Genomic DNA, 18,519 nt, shown 5'->3' with positions numbered 1-18,519 from the left:
CGAGTAGTTCATTAAACTTGGCCCGGATGCGGCCAGGATGTGCAGCACTTAATTAGCCGCACCAATGGCGCAGCCTGTCCGAAAGTTTAATGAACTTGGTGAGATGGGGGTGCGTACAATAACTGAAATCAAAAGCAGGACCCGCACCAAGGAGGACCGCCCTTGAGGCGTTGTCTGCACAAATTAGCCAGCAAAAGGCGCAAAAAGGATATGCGAAAGTGGTCAACAATTACACAAGGCCCGGACGGAAATCAGCAAAAGGCTAAAGCAGGAGATGGCAAAGAGGGGTCCTGGGATGGCGCTCTAAGAATAAGCGGCAAACGACCTCAATGAATGACATTTAATTATTTCATCAGGAAAGCAAATAGCCCAAGGGCCCAACAATTAACTTTTCTCCAGCATAAGGCACAAATACCTCGCTTTGCTATTTTCTTTCTTGTTTTTTTTTTGTTCTTGGTGTGTATTTGGGTAATAATGCCGGGCGGGAGGTCAGAAAAAGTTGGAAAAGATGCTGGTTATGCTGAAGTTGATTGTTTCTGGGGCCGTTCACGAATAACGAACTGGGTTTATCGAGATCGGAATAAGGAATGAGCTTAAACTTGTCGAAAAGCCAAGGGTTACAATACAAAAAATCGTTCTTCAACTCAGTAACAAGTTTTCGAGGTAATATGTATAACAATAACTATTTGAAGGACAAAGTTTAGAACAAGTATTTTCCATATACACTGTAAACAATAGTCTTTCCATTATATGAAATATTTTACTTTATATAAAGGTTCTATAGCTATTTATCGTTTGCCTCCCAAAGTGTTCAAATTCAATTGTCTTAATAAGCTACAAAAAAAATATGCTAAACAATTTCAGTGCAAAGTCAACACTATTCTTATAAAGGGTAAATGTTAAGGAATGTTTTGCTTGTTAAAAGAATTTACAATGCACAAGGTCAAAAACGGATGCGGGTGCTTTTAAACCAAACTAAAAAAAACACTTAAGATACGAAATCTTGCATTTTTTTCCATTGCGGTTTTTAGTTATTTAAAATAGAAATAATTAATATTTTTAAAAATTTTATTTACCTCTTTTCGGAATTGATATGAAAATCTGAAAATTTAATTTGTTTAAATGCATTTAAAGCAAATAGGAATTTTTTAATAATTTAAATTTTACTTTCTCTCACATTTATTAAAATATTTGAATATTAAATCATTCAATTTGTATTTTATTTGATATTATATTATAGATTGTTCTTAACATTATAATTAAATATTCATGTTCAAATAAATATCAAAATAAAACAAAAAAACTATATTCAAATAAATATTAAATTAATTCAATAGTCAGATATTTATTGTCACTATACTATATTTGTTATCAGTGTGAATACCCAATTAAAAAGTAGTCTGCGTTTTCCCATCTTGATCTTTGCAGGGCCCCACATAACCCATCAATTAATCAGTGTCGCACACATTTCTAGTTTGCCGTACGCCAACATTGGAAGGATAAATCCAAGTGGAATGCAACCCCAATGAAGGGGCGACCAAGGACACTGTGCAAGTTAGATGCTCCTTCTCCTGTTCCTTCTCCTCTGTTTGAACATTCGACAGGGTCGGAGCTCCTGCGTTGCTGGAACCCTTGGTGGTGCCGCATCCATATCCATCGTCTGCTGCCTTGGATGCCTGTGACAATTACGCAAATTGTTGTTGTCATTATGTAAACACTTGCTTATGTCAAATTTGACATCTGATAGCAGCGTCCGCTGACCGAAGGACACAGAAGGGGAGTCTACCAGGGGCGGGCGGTGAAGGTCAGGGGGTGGGGCAGACATCGCGCAATATGTCAAACGGCAGGTAAGCTTGGACATGTCCATGTTACACTTGATTAAGTAGGCGCTGAGTTCGACGAAATGCTTTTTAGATGGACCACCTCTCAACCGGAAAGGTGAGGGGCGGGGGCGTTGGGCGGCGGGCGTGGATGTGGTTCGTTGTCAAGTTGACACGTTGGCTGTTGGCTGTTACGTGGCACAAGGACAACGGCCGGCGGGGGTCACAGGACGTGCCAAATTATTGACAGCAGCACGGAGACGTTTCCGCTCTGAGTTGGTCGACAAGTGTGTACCTTGGTGCTTGTGTTGGTTGATTAATTAGACACAGCTGCTCGTCCCCATGTCCTTTGGCCGAAGCCATAAGTCGGGGCTAAATGACCCGTAGCTGTGGCTAATTAACACCGGAATAGCAAAGCCATCCAGCATGTCAAGCAGTAGGTCCCTCATAGAATCAGAAAGTACCCTAAAAGATTGGATCGAAAACACATGAACTCGGACATTCCTATGAAGGTTTCTAAGCTTAAATAATGTCCAATCAAAAATATCTTCCAAAGTAAAACTTTAACGAACGTTTTCATTTAAGACAGAATTAGATTCTAAACAACCCAAATGAATGTTGAAAAATATTAGCAATAAAAATTAAGCTAATAAAGCTTTTGCTTTTGGTTATTTTAACTGAAAATAGCCCAATATTTATAAACTAAAATGTGTACTCCCAACTTTTTTTTTCCTTTAGAATATAATACATAAAGTACATAAACTCAAGCATAAATAAATAAAAACATACTCATGATTGCCTGAAGCTGGGCCACTATTCAATTGAAATCTGAACTCCAGACACGACATATTATTATCCTGTTACCAAGTTAGATGGAAAATCCATTTATAGCGACCCTAAGCCAATGAGTAAATAAATTTAAGCAAACGTTCGAACACTGCCAAGTAAAAATGTCATCGTCTGCTGAGATTTTACGTCAGTACTTAAACAATAAGAATTGATGCTCTCCACAGCGTTTTTGTCCTGCCCCCCTGGCAGAGTTTTACCCCACCCCCCTGCACTCAATTTCGTTTCCTCCATTGGCAATGGCCACTGTAAATCTCGCCATTCAACTGCTCACAATTTCCACAATGCAATTTCAATGCGTTTTATCGAATGCTTCTTGTCTGCCAAACGTCATACACATGTTGTCCCACCCCTCGAACCCCCCCATCTCCACAAAACACCCAATATCCTTGTTTGCGTGTGTGTGTGTGATGGTGTATCGGGTTGTTGCCATTTTGTTGCATACTTTTGTGCACGCTCATCGGCAAATTGAATTTATGCGCTGCAGGCAATGGGAAAAACTCTCTGGCAAGAAGTGGGCAGGACGAGCATTGATTTCGTCATGTCACGAAGGGGACAAGAGGACAAGGGTACAAGAGGACAAGAGGACAATGCAGAGTGCACGGATTGTGCACACTGGATGCGCATAAAATCCTGTCGTTTTGGCACCACATCAACTGCTCCTCACAAAAATTCCCATGCATATTACATTCGGCAGGACTGTCAGCAGCAAGGGGCTAATTCCCCTGGCATTCGCGAATACCCCATTGGCATCAAACTCCGGGAGCCACTGGGCTGGAGTAAAACGATCGATGGTTAGACCTCCTGCACGCTTTTAATGGCGACAATCAGTGGGTTTCACTTATGGCTAATACAGTCGGGGATCAGGCCTCCTCCTCCTCCGGCTCCACTTGCTTCGGCTGGGGCTTGCGTCTCAACTGCCCGCGGACTCGGGCCGGCTTCTTGGTGGTCGTGGTCTTCGGTTTCGGGTTCTCCAGCTCATCCAGTTCCTTGTCGGTCAGGCGATCCTTGTACCAGTCAGCACTGCAAAAGAAAGGGAGTGACATTAGGAACAGACTATACCGAAAACGTCACATTTAAATGCTTCAAAAATGTCTTGAGCTTTAAAAAGGGACGCTCTCAAACCAACAAGATTTTCTTTTTTTTCAATTTACTAGATTTCCTGTAACATACCAGTCAGCACTTTAATGGAAAGATAGTGAATTTCTAAATTTCTAACCTAGTAAATCATTGTGTTTAAGAATTTTTAGGCCAATTGATTAAATTCCTTTTGGCTTTTGTATATTAAAATATATTTTGGATCAATTGTATTATTTATAATTATATTTTGTCTTTGTTGCAAAATACCATTTCAGAGGATAGTTATGTTGAAATGATTAAATTCTATTTAATTTTTGTATACTCACTATAAAGAAAATTAGAGTAAACAAACAAAATTAATATTAATTATTATAATATGCTTCAAATCTTATTCAAATGTTTTAAATTGTCAGAAAAAAAAGAATATTTGGGTTGAGATGTTGTTCTACTTAAAAGATTTTTTAACTGTTGTTTTATTTTTTTATAATAACTATCAAAAACTGTTGCCCAATTTTTAAACAAAAAGAACTCTATAAATTACAACTATTTTAAACTTGATTCTTAAGGGGGTCATACCCCCTAAGAATAAAATAAGTTTGAAAACGTGAAAGTCCCAAGTTGATATGTAGCTATTATGACTTACCAATCCGGCACCTTGCGGGCCCAGTCGCAGGTTTCCTTCTCCTCGTCGAAGACCTGGCCCAGCTTGCACCCATTTCGCCGGGGAAGGTCTCCGTTGACGCAGACATAGAAGAACTGGCAGTCCTCGGGGTCGGCGTAGCGCGGGTGCGTAACGGCGATGCTCTCGTTGACCTTGGGACACTCGAACTGGAAGATGTCCTCCGACTTGCAGCCGGTGACGCCCACCTGATCCGGCCAGCCGCAGATGCCCGTCTTGGGATTGAAGACCAGACCCGCCGGACAGGTGATCATGTTGAATTGCCCGTCCACGCAGAAGTAGAACTTGTCGCAGATGCCGGGCTTCTCGTGGCCAAAGTATCCGTTCTTCCGGGGGCAGTGGAGCGATGGTTGGGGCGTCTCTGCGATGGAATAATTTAAAAATTACAAAGAGCCGGCGACAAATCAAATTCCAGGTCCAGTTTCATCCGTACTATGTATATACCTTTCCTTGGCCATAAAAACCCTTTCTGCACTTCCGTTAGTATATTACCAGCCAGCGCACACAACGTTCTGGGCACACATTTGCTCAGCTGCATATATAGTGTGCCAGTGAACAGGAGACAAAGGTAATTGAAATTGCTAATGGGCCTGCACAATGTGTACTAATTGCTTTGATGGGTGGCATATAATTTATTTAAAAACTAAAACGTCCTGTAATATTTTAAATTACAAAATCATACAAATGGCCCCCAAAAGTGTTATGCTTTTGAGTGAGAATAATTTCTTAAAGCGTCGTGAATGGAGGAAAAACTTTAGTAAAGCATTTCTGTTGCAAAGTTTGAGGGATGCTGATGCTTCCCTCCAAAAACGTGGCACATTTTAGACAGACAAGTTTAAAGCAGCGGGAAGCCAATTGCTGAGGCTGGGGCTTAAAATTTCGTTGGCAACTCTCCCCCCAATAATAAAATCACGAATAAAACAAGTCTACTGAGAGGCGAAAAATAAAAACAAAGCACCGCGACAAAACCAAAGACCAAAGACCTATTGACGACAACAATTTGGGTTAACCGCCTCGCATGCCGTTTGCATAATAAATAAGTTAACAAGAAGCGCAGCCCAGAAGTAACGAGCAAATAAGTGCGGGCACGCAGCGCGTTTATGGGCTGATTTTGGTCAGGAGCGAAAGAAGGAGCTTTATATTATATATATATATATATATAGCTGCGATTTGTGCGGCGCATACGTAACACAAATGAATACTCACGTAGCTTGGTCCGCTTCATGCAGTCGATGTTGTACGGCAGATCGCACTTCTCCTCGATGGGTGTGTAGTCATTGAAGACCATGCCATCGGCGCAGAGACGCTCCGTGGGCACGCCATCCCTGTAAAGTGGCAAGTGGTTAAGTGGTCAATACGGCACACAGCATTACTCATACGCCCTGTGGCGGCTGCTCCTTTGGGTCACTTACAGACAGGCGTAGTACTTGTCGCACTGTTTGCTGTCCGGATAGAAGCCATTGGGCTCCGGGCACTCCTCGGTGGGCTCGTACTCCCGCTCCTTCTCCGTCTGCTTGCTCTTGGGGACCACGGATGCCTCCTGGACAGGATCGCGGTTGCGGGGCGGCAAGTGCCGCTGGGAGGGGGGTGACCGGGTCCGACGCGGAACTGGCTGTTGCTGCCACGGAAACCGCCCCGCTGCTGCTCCTGGGCCAGTGTGGCGGTCAGACCTGGATGGACGGTAGTAAGGGCAATAATTTAAACTTCAACCAATCAATAATGCATAGCACACGCTGCCCAATTGCACAGCACTCTCCCTATCACAGTTAATACGCATGCTGACAGTGACTTTCTGCAATAACCATTTTAAATTGAATATTGAACATTTCTTTTATCTAATCTAATATAAATCAAACTTTATTTATGTTTATTTGGTTTTTACTACATGTAATTCAATTACTTAGCTATGGAGAGGCAAAAGAGTGTCATATTAAAGTTTTTGTGTCCAACAACTAAAACCATTAAATTAAATTTACATCTGAATCGATTGAAAATTCCTTAATTGCACAATAACATATAGTCCTGTTCATTTGTCATATATGTAAACACCTGGCTGAGCTTGTAAGAAATCATTGCAATTTCAAGCTTTAGTAATAGTGTATTGTTAAAAGATGATAGGGTTTAGTTCTGCTAATCTCGTTATAGTGGTTTTTTGATTGTTTGACAACAGAAATTTATTTAGAAATTTATTATTTTCTTTTAAACTATATATATATTTAAACTGTAGTGCATTTTGTCACAGATTTATTGACGATAAGTAAAGGCTTTTGGGTACTTTTATGATTCATATTAGAAACTATTTTTTTTAATATTAATAATTTATTTTAATGTAAATGGTTAAACATATTTAACTTATTTATATTTGTAATGACAAGATAAAGAGCTCAGCAAATATAAAAATTTCCTAGTACCTTCCTGAACGGAAATTTAAATAATTTTACATTTAGACAAGCTTTTATGTCAATTTTTTCCAAGTGTAACTTGCACGTTTTTGTCTTTTGTTTTTCGGTTCAACATTTCCACTTTGTTTGCGAGAAACCCGTTTGCGGCAACTCAATAAACAGCTACCGATATGTATATGAGTTAGCGCTTTGCTCTGCCGTCTGATTGCGACACAGGCCAGGCGGTCGGTCGAGCGACCTTAAAAGTGAAAGTGTCTCGGGGATTACAAATCTCGGTTTAGGCCCGTAAACAGCTGATTTAAGCCGCAACAGCTGGGTTGCTGAAATTCAGCCTTGAAATGTTGCAATCAGCGGAAAATCGAGACATTGCCACGCACTTCCGACAAGTTGCAAGTTGCAACAGCTTACGGTCGTGCCATCAGGCAAAATGCATCCCGCAACGGACGTGTAGCTCTCCTCAAGGTAAACCACTCCAATCAGGCATTGCAAAAATTGTAGAAAAAAAAAAAATCAACCAAAAACCAAACGAGTGGAGAAACGAGAAAAGACTTCAGTTTTCGCTTTGTCGCCATCGCAGCAGACGCAGTAAACATCAACAATGCCAGCAAGTTGCTGATGCTGATGCTGACGTCGCCCGGCTGACATTCGATTAAACGTTAATAAAGAAACAATTCCACAGAGCAATTAGTGCGTGAAGTGTCAGGCAACATTTAAGCCAGCAACTACACCGACTGCAGCAACAACAAGTTGTCGTTGTTGTTGTTGTTGTTGATGTAGCTGGTATTGCCGTTGTTGCTGCTGCTGCTGTTGTTGCTGCTGCTGTTGCAGCTGTCGCTTGTCATTGAAACATGTTTCGTACACAGCTCGGGACCTAGCGAAAAATAACTCAACACAAACAAGAAGCTTGGGAAGAAAAAGTAGCGTAAGCTTCATAGTTCAGTTGGTTAATACTCTTGCACTGGGATTAATGAAAAGTAAACTGATTTTAAAAATGTCAAGAAAGAATTTTTTCGATTCAGAAAACCAAAATGAGATATTAAACGTCTAAAGTCCTTTAATTTATCTTTATCTAACTTTTTTATATAAGCCAAATAATCAATTTTTTTTATTTCCGGAAAACGAATTTTGGGTTCTAAAAGCTTAAACTCTTTTAAGGCAACAAATTTAAGGCTCAACTGTCTATATCTATATTTGTTTTATATTAACCAAATAATAAATTTCTTTCGATTTACGACAATTTTTTAAAGGCTAAATCATAGCCTATAATTTGTCATATTAATGAAGCAATCAAACTAAATTGAGATACCAAACATTTAAACTCTTTTAAGGCAACTATTAAAAAGCCTCAATTGTCTGCATATAAATTTATAATCACTATAATTAAAAAGTCCAATCAAATAACCAAATTCTTTTGATTTTGGAAAACGAATTTGAAATACTAAATGTCTATACACTTAAAGGCAATTTTTAATGGATCAAATGTCTATAACTTTATTTTTAGTCATTGTTTTATTAATCTAATTAATAATAATAAAACCAACCCTGTCTTAAGTAAAAAAAAGTCTATATGTGAAAAAAACAAGCGATGCCATCACTCTACTTTATATTTTAATTAAAGTTAAAGATTGTTGTATTTAAAATTTAATTTATTTATTAATTTAATCATTTATTTATTTGTATTTATATGTATCATTAAAACCATTTTCATATTAAACTTGGTAAAGTTATTAACCAATTTTGATCACCATAATATTTTTTTCAAATAATGTTTAAATGTTTACGTTGTGCACGACTAAAGAAGGATTGTCTTTCTTGTATTCTTGGATTTATTATCCTCTTGACAAAAAAAAACTTAATATCTAATACTTATTTTCTAACAAAAAAAAATATTGATTCATGAGTTCAGCTGAGTCAACAATAAAACTTTCTTAAAAACCTTTCTCCAAGGGCATTTCTCCTTCGGCCTGGCTCGAGTACGTGTATGTTGTCCTTTCATTTTTATGGGGCTCCATTTTTTTGGCAGTCGCCGAGTAAGCCAAGCGGAGCGTGGCCTATGCGGCTTGGGTTTGGCTTCGAGGGTTTGAGTATGGGTTTGGGTTTGGGGTATGTGTTTGGGCCGGTATTCGAGTTGCCGACTTGGTCGCGTCGCTCTGACAGTCTGTCAACAAGTTTGCCATGGAGTCGCCGCCGTTGTCAACAGACCCGGTTCAACCTGGTCCTGGACCGTTTGACTCGGTTCCCAGTCCGGTTAAACTAGATTAATTGACTGCCTATGCCGTGGCTATGGGGCCAAACTTTTTGTGAGCCGCTGCGGCTTGGGATTTTCGATTCCAGTCACACACGTCGTGGGTGTCGGGCTGTCATCTTGGGAAAGTGCGTGCAGCCATCGTGTTAAGTTCAATGAACATTGAATGGATTAAAAATACACAGATTGAAGCACTTTTTTCATGTCATTCATTGAGCTGATGCGAGATGTATAATAGACTCGAATGGGAGGGGAGGAATTGTTATTTTGGTTGCGAGTTCTGGGGAAAGATGTCTGCTGGCTGGCAGTCTAGAAAGTGTCGAGGCAAATAATTTATAAACTTTTCGCCCAAACACGCTCGCAATCAATTTAAAACTTTTCCATTGTCTCAACGTGCTTGGCATCAGGAGAGTTTTCCCTCAATTAACTGGGAATTTAATTTATGCCATTTATGTTTGTGTACTCGCAGTGCGTGGCTCCAAATTGCTATACATTTAATTATGAGCAACTGCAATACTTTCATGGCCATTTTAATGTAATTACTAAATTCGGCTTTCGCCCCCGCGCGCGCAACAGTTGCTTGCATATCAATTTATGTTTTATTCCGGCGAGTTAACAATATTAAAATTTAATTTTTTGCATATTGGGGCATCGTAGACAAACAAATTTTTAATGAGCTTTCACACAATAAATGAGCAGAGAATTTGCCAGCAAATAAAATTGCCGAATTTTCAATTGTAATGGCAATTGTTGCAGTTGTAATTTCGAAATTTCTGCAAAATCCCAAACCCAAAGCCAACAAGTGTGACAATGCCCACGATGAATGCTATCTGCTGTGTGTTATATATGCTATATATATGGCATTTACACGTGTTTGGTGCCATCGAACGCGGACAACAGTTGACATGATGGGAGGGCAAGCATTGCAAACACAAACACTGCAGATATGCATAAACATGGGTGCAAATAATGTTTACAACCATATTTTTCAGCTTAGTTGCTGCACGCAGAAAATCCAGCTACAGCCAAAGCATTTGCATTTGCATATCGTTGTTTGTCGGTATTTTTGTTGGTTTGTTCCATGTTTATTTGGGTGCGGCGAACAATTAGAGGCGATTGTTTGTGATGCGAGCAGCGGCAGAGCATTAAAGTCAGAGCGCATTATTCAAATAGAGTTTGTACAGCAGGGCAGCATTGCGTGCCATGGTATTGACGTATCATTAATTGGCAAATGCAATTAAGAGCTTTTTCCACACTTACCCACGGCCAAAGCCAAAGCAAATATGCAAATTTTCACAAACGCCATTTTGTTAGTTGACATTAACCTGAACGGACAGATAGATTAATTTAATATTGCAAATTAATATGCTTTCCGGCACTTTAAATGCATTCGAGTGGTAATTTTGATACACTTGGCACTCCATTGTGGCATTCCACACCATCGGCACTGCACTGGGAGAAATCGGAACTCACCAAAATCGAGGTGCGGACGCGTCTCCGTCTCGGACTTAACTGTGCGATCGGTTTGGATCGGGAATGGGTTTTAACGCCCCGAAGTCTCCATTTAAATCGCTGCTTTCGCTCTGCCTTGAGGAAATTGCAGTGAGACGGTTGCGCATGCGCAGTTGGAGAGAACCGGTCTGAGCTTTTCGAAAGCTCAGCACTCTTAATGTCATAGAGTAGATAAACTCACTTTAGGTTCGTGATCGGATATTTTATTAGGCCAATCATTTGATACGGGAATTTTCCCGTACTCAAATTTTTTGAAGAGTAGCAAAACAAAAAAAGTACAATACCGAAAAGAAAGGATAAAACGCTTAATAAAAATTTGTTGTTCAAGCCATTTTGTAAGTTTGTTATCAAATTGCAGGTTAACACTTTTAGCTTTAATAACCTATTTTAAATTTTCAATTTAAGCCACTCATTCGAACGAAATCATGCTGGCAGGTCAAAAATCTTAAAACAAAGTGGAAAACTTTTATTATATCCAAGAAAAAAAGTTCCCAAATATAATCTACTCTTTATGCCCCCCTTATTATATATAATACCAAATTTATTAATAAAAATAAAACATTTGGACATTTTATTATGTTTACAAACAAGCTTTCTTTATCGCTCCTTAGTAGGTTTTTTACGACTTTAAACAAACTTCAACTCGTTTTACAATCATAATAAACTAACATGAAGTACCATTCATTGTAAACCAATCTCCTACATCAGTCATCCTGAAATTGATTTACTGAGTGTAATTAAAATTAATAGTTTATATATATATATATATTAAAACTGATTGCAGGAAAACAGAGGCAGACATAAACCAAAACATTCAGTATGTCAGTAAATACTAAAATATTGTAAAATTCTTTAACTACAATTGGTAGAATGGAATTAAAAGGAGCAAGAATGCTCGAAATTCGAAAGAAGTAAAAATTAAATGAAAACATTTGGTTTGAACTTGTTCAACTCTTATTGGTTTGTAAAAATAATCCATTTTTCGTTGCACAAAAACTGAATATTTCGGGCCTAAACAAAGGCGAAGCCCAAACAAAGGCAGGAAATGGAAATGCCAACATTGCATAAAATGGCCAAAAAGACTCCTGGACCAGGCAGAAAACCAACATCAAACTATGCACGTAAGCTGCAAACAAATGAGCGACCAGGCCACAGAAAACACGACGATCGACAGGCACCAGTTGTCAGAATGAATAAAGGACACTCGGCAGCAAAATGTTTGAGAGCAAACCGGATCCATGATATTTTAGCCGTACAAAGTTGTAACGAGCACATCGCCGCACGAACACTGATGGCAAATTTGTCAAAAAGGCGACAGGACGTGCTCCGCTCCGCCAGGGCATCGATGATTTGCATTTCTGAAATTAACCAAAAAATATGGCAAAATGTCGGACACAAGTTTGGACATGGCCACATGGCCACATGGCCCTGCAGGTGGTTCGTCCTGCTTCTGAATATTCCTGAGAGCATTTGCTGCATCATTGTGCAGGCCCTGAACACATTTAACTTGTCAAAAAGCCCTCCTTGGAGTCGACTTTTCCGGAGCTTGTTTTCCGGCTGCTTGGTTTTCATTTGCCTGTCATCCTGAGCGCAATAATTGTGACAAATTGTCCTCTTCTGGCCAACGCAAACGCCCCAAACGTCAAGAGTTTCAAATTTTCGCAAGATTTTGGGGGAAACTTATGGCAGCTTTGTATGCAAAGTAAATGGCATAATTAAGTGAAATGACATACATGACGATACATTTAACAAATGTTGCGTGCGAATGCAAATCTCAGGGTTCTGCCGGCAAGAAATGGCCTCCGATTCATAATCCCACCGATAAGTCAGTAAAATAGCATGCCCATTTTGTTCTTTAAAATATTGTTACAAATTCAAAGCTGCCATTTCTTAATATCCCGAAGTGGATGGTGGGCGGAATGGTATTCGTTTAGCATAATTTCGGGCGCATTAGCGTCGATTACACAAAGAGACCACACAGAAATAAGAGTGTAGAATGCCGAATGCACAATGCAAGGCAACAATGGCATAACAATCAAGAGTCAAATTAAAACGTTGCGCCAGCAGAAATTCGGTTTTTGTTCTCAGGTTCCAGGCTTCACGCTCCACTCACATTTTGTCCGTTGTCCGTATTCCGCTGTCCGTATTTTGCTGTCCGCTGTCCGTCCGGCGAATTAGTGGCGCAAAGTATGCGGTAGTGGCAGTTCCCAAGTGCCCGCGCTGACTGCTGACTGCGGTCGAAAACTTTACCAAAAGCTAATCATAATTTCTTGCTGATAGTTGGCCCAAGTCCTTGTGCACGGACCATCTACCACCCGCAAACCAGCTTGCACTTTTTATCTATCCCCGCCCCGCCCCGCCCCGTTCCGCTTTATTATTATTTTCAATTCCCGTGAACCGCAGCGCCCTAAGCGCCACGTTATTGTCGTATAATTGAATATAATGGCCATGGAAATGGCGCTGCCAATGGGGGATCCGTCTCCGGCGGGCATTGTTCGACGTTCGAATGGGGGCTTCTCCTACGAAAAGCTCATTGTATTAGCCGGCGATTATCCGACAGCTCCTGCAGAGTCCGCAACAAAACACTCGCCCCGGGGCCCTGCATGTGATTGGGTTCTCGCTTACCAGCACCACATACACAAGTGCTCTATTCATTGACCGAAAAAAAAAATCTCACAAAATGTAACATAACTGGTTGTAATGTCTTCATTAAAATTAATACATTTCGATTGAGTAGATTGTGAGTGGAAAAACATACCCTGCTGGTAAATATAGAAAAACAAATTAAAATAAAAATTACTAATTTTAAACAGACATAGTTTTAGTCAATGACAAATATGGAACTGTTAGTTATATTCAAAAATAATAAAAACAAATAAAAAATAGGAAAGTCTTTGTATGTGCAAGTATACAATTTAAAATCAGAATTTTATCATAGTTTTATTTAACAAAAACTATGAAATTAAAAGACATTTGTTTATTTTAATAAAAAATCTAAAATTTTTTGGTGTCACTAAAATGTTTAGAGATTCAAAACTACTATATAGCTTTAATACATTTTGCACCAAATGGGATATAACAGCCAAACAATATATACCCAATATTTTACAGGCTGTTTTCTCAACGGCTTAAAATTTAAGAGATTTTCATTGTAAGCACGGTTATCACAAACCAAGGTTTCAAAGCCATCCATTTATGTACTTCTAAAAAGTATTTAACTAACAGACTCCTAGGATAACTTAATTTGTAAGTGTTCACATCCAAAAAAAACATATTCTTTTTAGCTTCCAATTGTTAAAAAAAAATAAAACAGAATCAGTTGCACTAGATGCTATTTTAAAGCACTAGACCGTCCTTAAATCGATCGTCGTAAAGTATGCAATGATTTATATCATAATCCTGTCACATGCCTTACCGATTCAACACACATAGTGTGGCGGGCAGAGCTGCGACCAGAGCAGACCGCTGAAATCAGGACCTCGAAAATGTCCTGCTCTCTGGCCGTCGGCGGCATCTGCCTGTCAGCGAGTCGATTTCGAGTTGTCAGTGCCATGCCACACGTGTCACGTGCGTCATTGGACCGCCATTTCATGGCAGCAGTTGGCTGCCGGCCTGCCACGCCCCCCTGTCAACCTGCTGTCTGTTGTTTTCTCCCCCTTCCACTTTTCCGCTTTTTTGGGGCTGCACGGCTGCAGGGCGCGCCTTCCCACTGACCCCGCCCCGTTTTTAATTAATGAGCAACAACGACGGATGGCACGACCCATCGGCAATCTGGCGACCCAGCGATAGCCGAAAACCTGAAACTAAGCCCCTGTTTGGCCGTGTTTGCTATTCATTTGCCGTCCGGACGGGCGTTTTAGTTGGGCATCAGCATTTTTAATTGGGATTATACATAGTTTGGTTTAAGTAGTGGCAAACAATGGCAATGGTTGAATTAACCGCCACAAAGCAGATCAATGGTTCGATGGTTCGATGGCTGTTCCAAATGGCAGAGCGAAGTCCATGACTTGTCATGTGTGCTTCGATCTGCCATCGGGAACCAGCGATTTAGCTGCGAGTCCTTAGCCGCAACCTGACCATGTCCCGGTAGTCATCCGATTGCCAAACATGGTGGCGCTTCAGATCGTGCTGCGTGGCGGGCATGTAGGCGAAGAAGGTGTCCTTGATGTCGCCGTCCAGGTGCGAGTATCCCCGCAGAGCCATCCAGGTGAGACGCGTCTGCTCCAGCGCCAGATCGTTGAGCCTGGCCTGGTATTCCCCATTGAGCCGTCTGGTCTGGCACCTAACCTTGTTGTAGCTGGCATAGGTGACCGCACTGCCCAGGTAGGTGAGACTCCTCTTCAGTCTCAAGGTCTTTCGCCAATGGTTCCTTTCACTCTGATAGAATCTTTCGTAGATGTGGAACGAGTTCTTCACAAGATCGCGCATCTCCTGCCGACTGAAGGTCTTGCCATAGCGATCCGAAACCCAATCGAGGAGCACGGGCATCTTGTGGGCATTGGTTAAGCTGGCCAGCACAAAGTGGGGATTACCACTGAGCACCTTCAGAGCTGCTTTCAGCAGGTTCTCAATCTGCTGATTGTTGTTTGGATCTATGGGATCATTCTGCTGCTGCTCCTCAACTTGGATTTGGGTTTCCTCCGCCTCCACTTCGTTTGCATTTGTGCGGAACATGTCCACAGCACAATTGACAACTGCTCTTGAAATCGGAGAAAGTGACTTATCCTGCTGCAACTCCTTTATCGATTTGGATGTTCCACTATTCAGGGCCTCAATGCAGAGCCTTTCAATTACAGCCTGTTTGTCCTCCAGGTCCACGACATCGTCCTCCCAAGGCAAACGTTCCTCGGGCAGAGCCGGCAGATCGTATATCTTATGGTAGTCCAGCTGAAAACCATCGATGGTCCTGCTTATAAAATTCACGTCAGTTGCAGGACACTGAACTGCAGACCTTTTCAAACGTGTCAAAGTTCTGCTGCACTTGGGAATAAGATCGGCTAGGTTCTGAATGGGTTTCCTTGGTATATGCGGTGGTTCGTTGAGGGTGCTCTTCACTGATTTTCGTCCTTTTGCTGGTAATTTTCGACCCTGAGATGACCTATTGCGCGACCTGCGAATGGGTGGAGTAATCCTTTTAAGCTTATGTAAAACGCCAATGTGGTTATGCGCTTCCAAGTTGAGAACTACATCCTGCATTTGACAGTCGCCAACCCCACAGCGATTGGCCTCTTTTGCATGCATGAGCATAACCTTGATTAAGTTCTCCTTCGTTTGGTCACACAGTTGCACTTTGGGACTCTCCTCGACACCCAGACCCATCAGCACCGAATGATCATGGTCCTTTTTAAAGATGTGTACGGGTGAGGATACCATTTGGCTGCACAATCGACAATTTACGCACTCATTGCCAATTTTCTTCACTTGGCTAAGTGGTCTTCGAGATAGTTCACGGATCTTGTCAGCTGCGCATTCGGTTCCCTTTTCTATGTCTTGAAGGATATGTTTTCGCCGAATCTCCATCTCAGTTTTAGGAACATCGAACTGGGACAAAAAGTCTGAGTTGACTTTCGCCTGTCGTTCAGTTTCCACCGCTCTTTTCAAGAAACGATGGGTTTCACACAGAGGTTCTGGCATCTTGGTGTCAGCCAAGGGCTCCAAGCTAAGCCCATTGAGCTCTTCGGTAAGCAACTTGTTTACTATCCTCTTGGCAGGACACAATTGGTACTGGGCAAACCAGCGTGACGTTTCGTTGGGGATTTGGTGCATCCGATCACTGTACTGGGAGTACTCCGGAAAACGGAGCTTACTGTCGGGCAGTTGGATCTTGCCCTTTGAAATAAACGGACGAGGACGCAAAGGAGGAGCAAAATATGGCAGGACGAAGTCCTTTTGCCTCGGACCAGACTTTTGAACAGAATGGTTTTGGGTGCTCCGCTTCTTTGGTTGAGGCCCAGGTGGCAGTAGGGCATCCAAGGCTCTCAGCGTGGTCGGCATGTCCAGGTGGGCTATACCCGACAGCAGCAGCTGCTCGTTGACCGTATATATATGCTCGTTATCCTTGCGGCACGTCTGGGATTGCTTGTAGGCCAACTCCCACAGGAACCACAGAAAGGCCAGGTCATTTCCCTGGCTCATGTCCATGATGGTCCTGATCCGCGAAGACTCCGGCAGTGGATGAATGCCCAGCTGGGAGACACAGTGTCGCACACGGTACGTGGATCCCTGCTCCATGTCATCTCGCAGGGCGTGGAGCAACTCATCGCAGGCATTCGTTTGGACGGACGACATGCCACGGTACCAGCGCACACAATCGATGTTGCGGAGCAAGCCAACTGCCTTTCCGGACATATCTTAACTACTTTTCTGACAGCCGAAAGTTTTTTTTTGAAGTTTCGTTTTTCAGACTGATCACTTTTAATTTTTGCTGGGTTTTTATAGAGTGCCTGATAAAAAGTTGTGATTAAAAAGCAGAAAGAAGTAATATATCAACAAAAAATTAGCTATTCCTACATACATTTTAAGCTTTTGGGTGTAATAAACTTCTCTATAAGATAAGTACTAAAAAAACACCACGAAACCATCAAAATTAAACTTGTGTGGTCTAAAAATAATAGCTTAAACTAAAGCTTTAGACTCTCGATATGAATTAATACTTATACCGTATAACTGTATGTAGTTTACTTTGAAGACACTAATCTTTCAGGGTGAAGGTTTTTTTTTTTTAAATTTTGATCATGTATTATTGTCTTTAATTTTATGATAGCTTTTCTTAATATATTTTAAAACATAATTTGAAACAACAAATTACTTCTTTTAAACTACTTACGGATTGGATTGATAAATAACATTGAAATCAAGTAATATTATTGAGATTTCGCCAGGAATCGCAACAATAAATTTGTATATGTTTTTTATGTTTACTTGCAGGCCAGTAAAATTTTATGTGAGTCCTTGCCCATTTGGTGATCCACTTTAGATATATTTGCATTATTCAATGGTTTTTATGGCCTAGCCACCAAATAAAATCATAAAATTCTTGTTGTGGTCATATAAATATTTTTTTTTTATATATCAAATATAATACTATGTTGAAGCTTATTTTACAATTTGATGCAGTGTTTTCGGTTTCTTTTGATTACTGTATTACTTTTAAGCTCAATTTTAAGAGAGACTTTTTGATTTATTTCCATTTCAACAGTGGTAATAGCCTTGAAAGATCTTTAAGTTGTTGTAGTTTCAATTGGATAACAACCCCAATCCAACTTCTCTGGTTCTTTCCTCCTTGACTTAGTACCATTTTGTGGGTTTTGCCAACTCGTGCTGCAAAGTTGGTGTTCAGGGATTGAAACAAATGCTAATTACTTCATGGAGTACAAACGACGTCAAGGACTACAAACCAAATCAAAAGCCTTTTACATTTTAAAACGAAATTTAATTCAATTACGCAGCTAAACTGCCCAGCAGAATATGATAACCGCAAACGCAGGACCCTGTGAGAAGGACCATCTCCAGAAGAGGCTTGGGTTTGGATGATGGGGGCGTTGGTCGCAGGACGAAGGACGCAGGACGAAGGGCGTGGTCTTGACTTGGTTAAGTAAGCAAGCGACTCTGGCATGCGGCTAGCTGATTGCATTTGTTGCTGCTCGGTTGTCCTTTGTAATTGTCTGTACTTAAAAACTCATCAGACAAAACGACAGTGCGGCACTGGCCTGGTCTGGCCTGGAATCAGAGCCACCATCGGGGCAGGACATTTAAGGACTGTTTTATCAACTGCACGACAAATATTGTTGCATGCCCCCGGGCGCAATAAGGCGAACTAAGCTCCAAACAGTTGCGTGCTGTGGCCCTGTTGTTTAGTTTTGTCACTCTACTCTACTCCACTCCATGCAAAAGGGACTCCATGTTTGCCAACAAGTGGAGTTGTGGAGTGGCTAA

At 41.0% G+C, this 18,519-nt stretch overlaps 2 protein-coding genes across 2 annotated transcripts; both read right to left on the bottom strand.

Moving 5' to 3' along the window:
• Positions 1–3,461: 3,461 nt before the first annotated feature.
• On the bottom strand, positions 3,462–10,640 carry LOC108142042 (protein obstructor-E). The gene is given in 7 exon segments (XM_017265721.2): positions 3,462–3,689; positions 4,390–4,786; positions 5,632–5,750; positions 5,838–6,006; positions 6,009–6,095; positions 10,333–10,397; positions 10,546–10,640. Coding segments are annotated over 6 exon segments (993 nt in total). The 5' UTR covers positions 10,394–10,397; positions 10,546–10,640; the 3' UTR covers positions 3,462–3,529.
• Positions 10,641–14,491: 3,851 nt separating this feature from the next.
• On the bottom strand, positions 14,492–16,992 carry LOC108141726. The gene has a single exon (XM_017265218.2). The coding sequence runs from the start codon at positions 16,930–16,932 to the stop codon at positions 14,632–14,634; it is 2,301 nt and encodes a 766-aa protein (XP_017120707.1). The 5' UTR covers positions 16,933–16,992; the 3' UTR covers positions 14,492–14,631.
• Between the last annotated feature and the right edge of the window lie 1,527 nt (positions 16,993–18,519).

Source organism: Drosophila elegans, unplaced genomic scaffold (genome assembly GCF_018152505.1).
Source record: "Drosophila elegans isolate 14027-0461.03 unplaced genomic scaffold, ASM1815250v1 contig_814, whole genome shotgun sequence".
NCBI classification, from domain to species: Eukaryota; Metazoa; Arthropoda; class Insecta; order Diptera; family Drosophilidae; genus Drosophila; species Drosophila elegans.
The sequence above is the reverse complement of the archived record's forward strand: the minus strand, read 5'-3'. Positions and strand labels throughout refer to the sequence as shown.

Coding starts and splice junctions, on each gene's coding strand:
- LOC108141726 (XM_017265218.2), bottom strand. CDS start 16,932: ATGTCCGGAAAGGCAGTTGGCTTGCTCCGCAACATCGATTGTGTGCGC.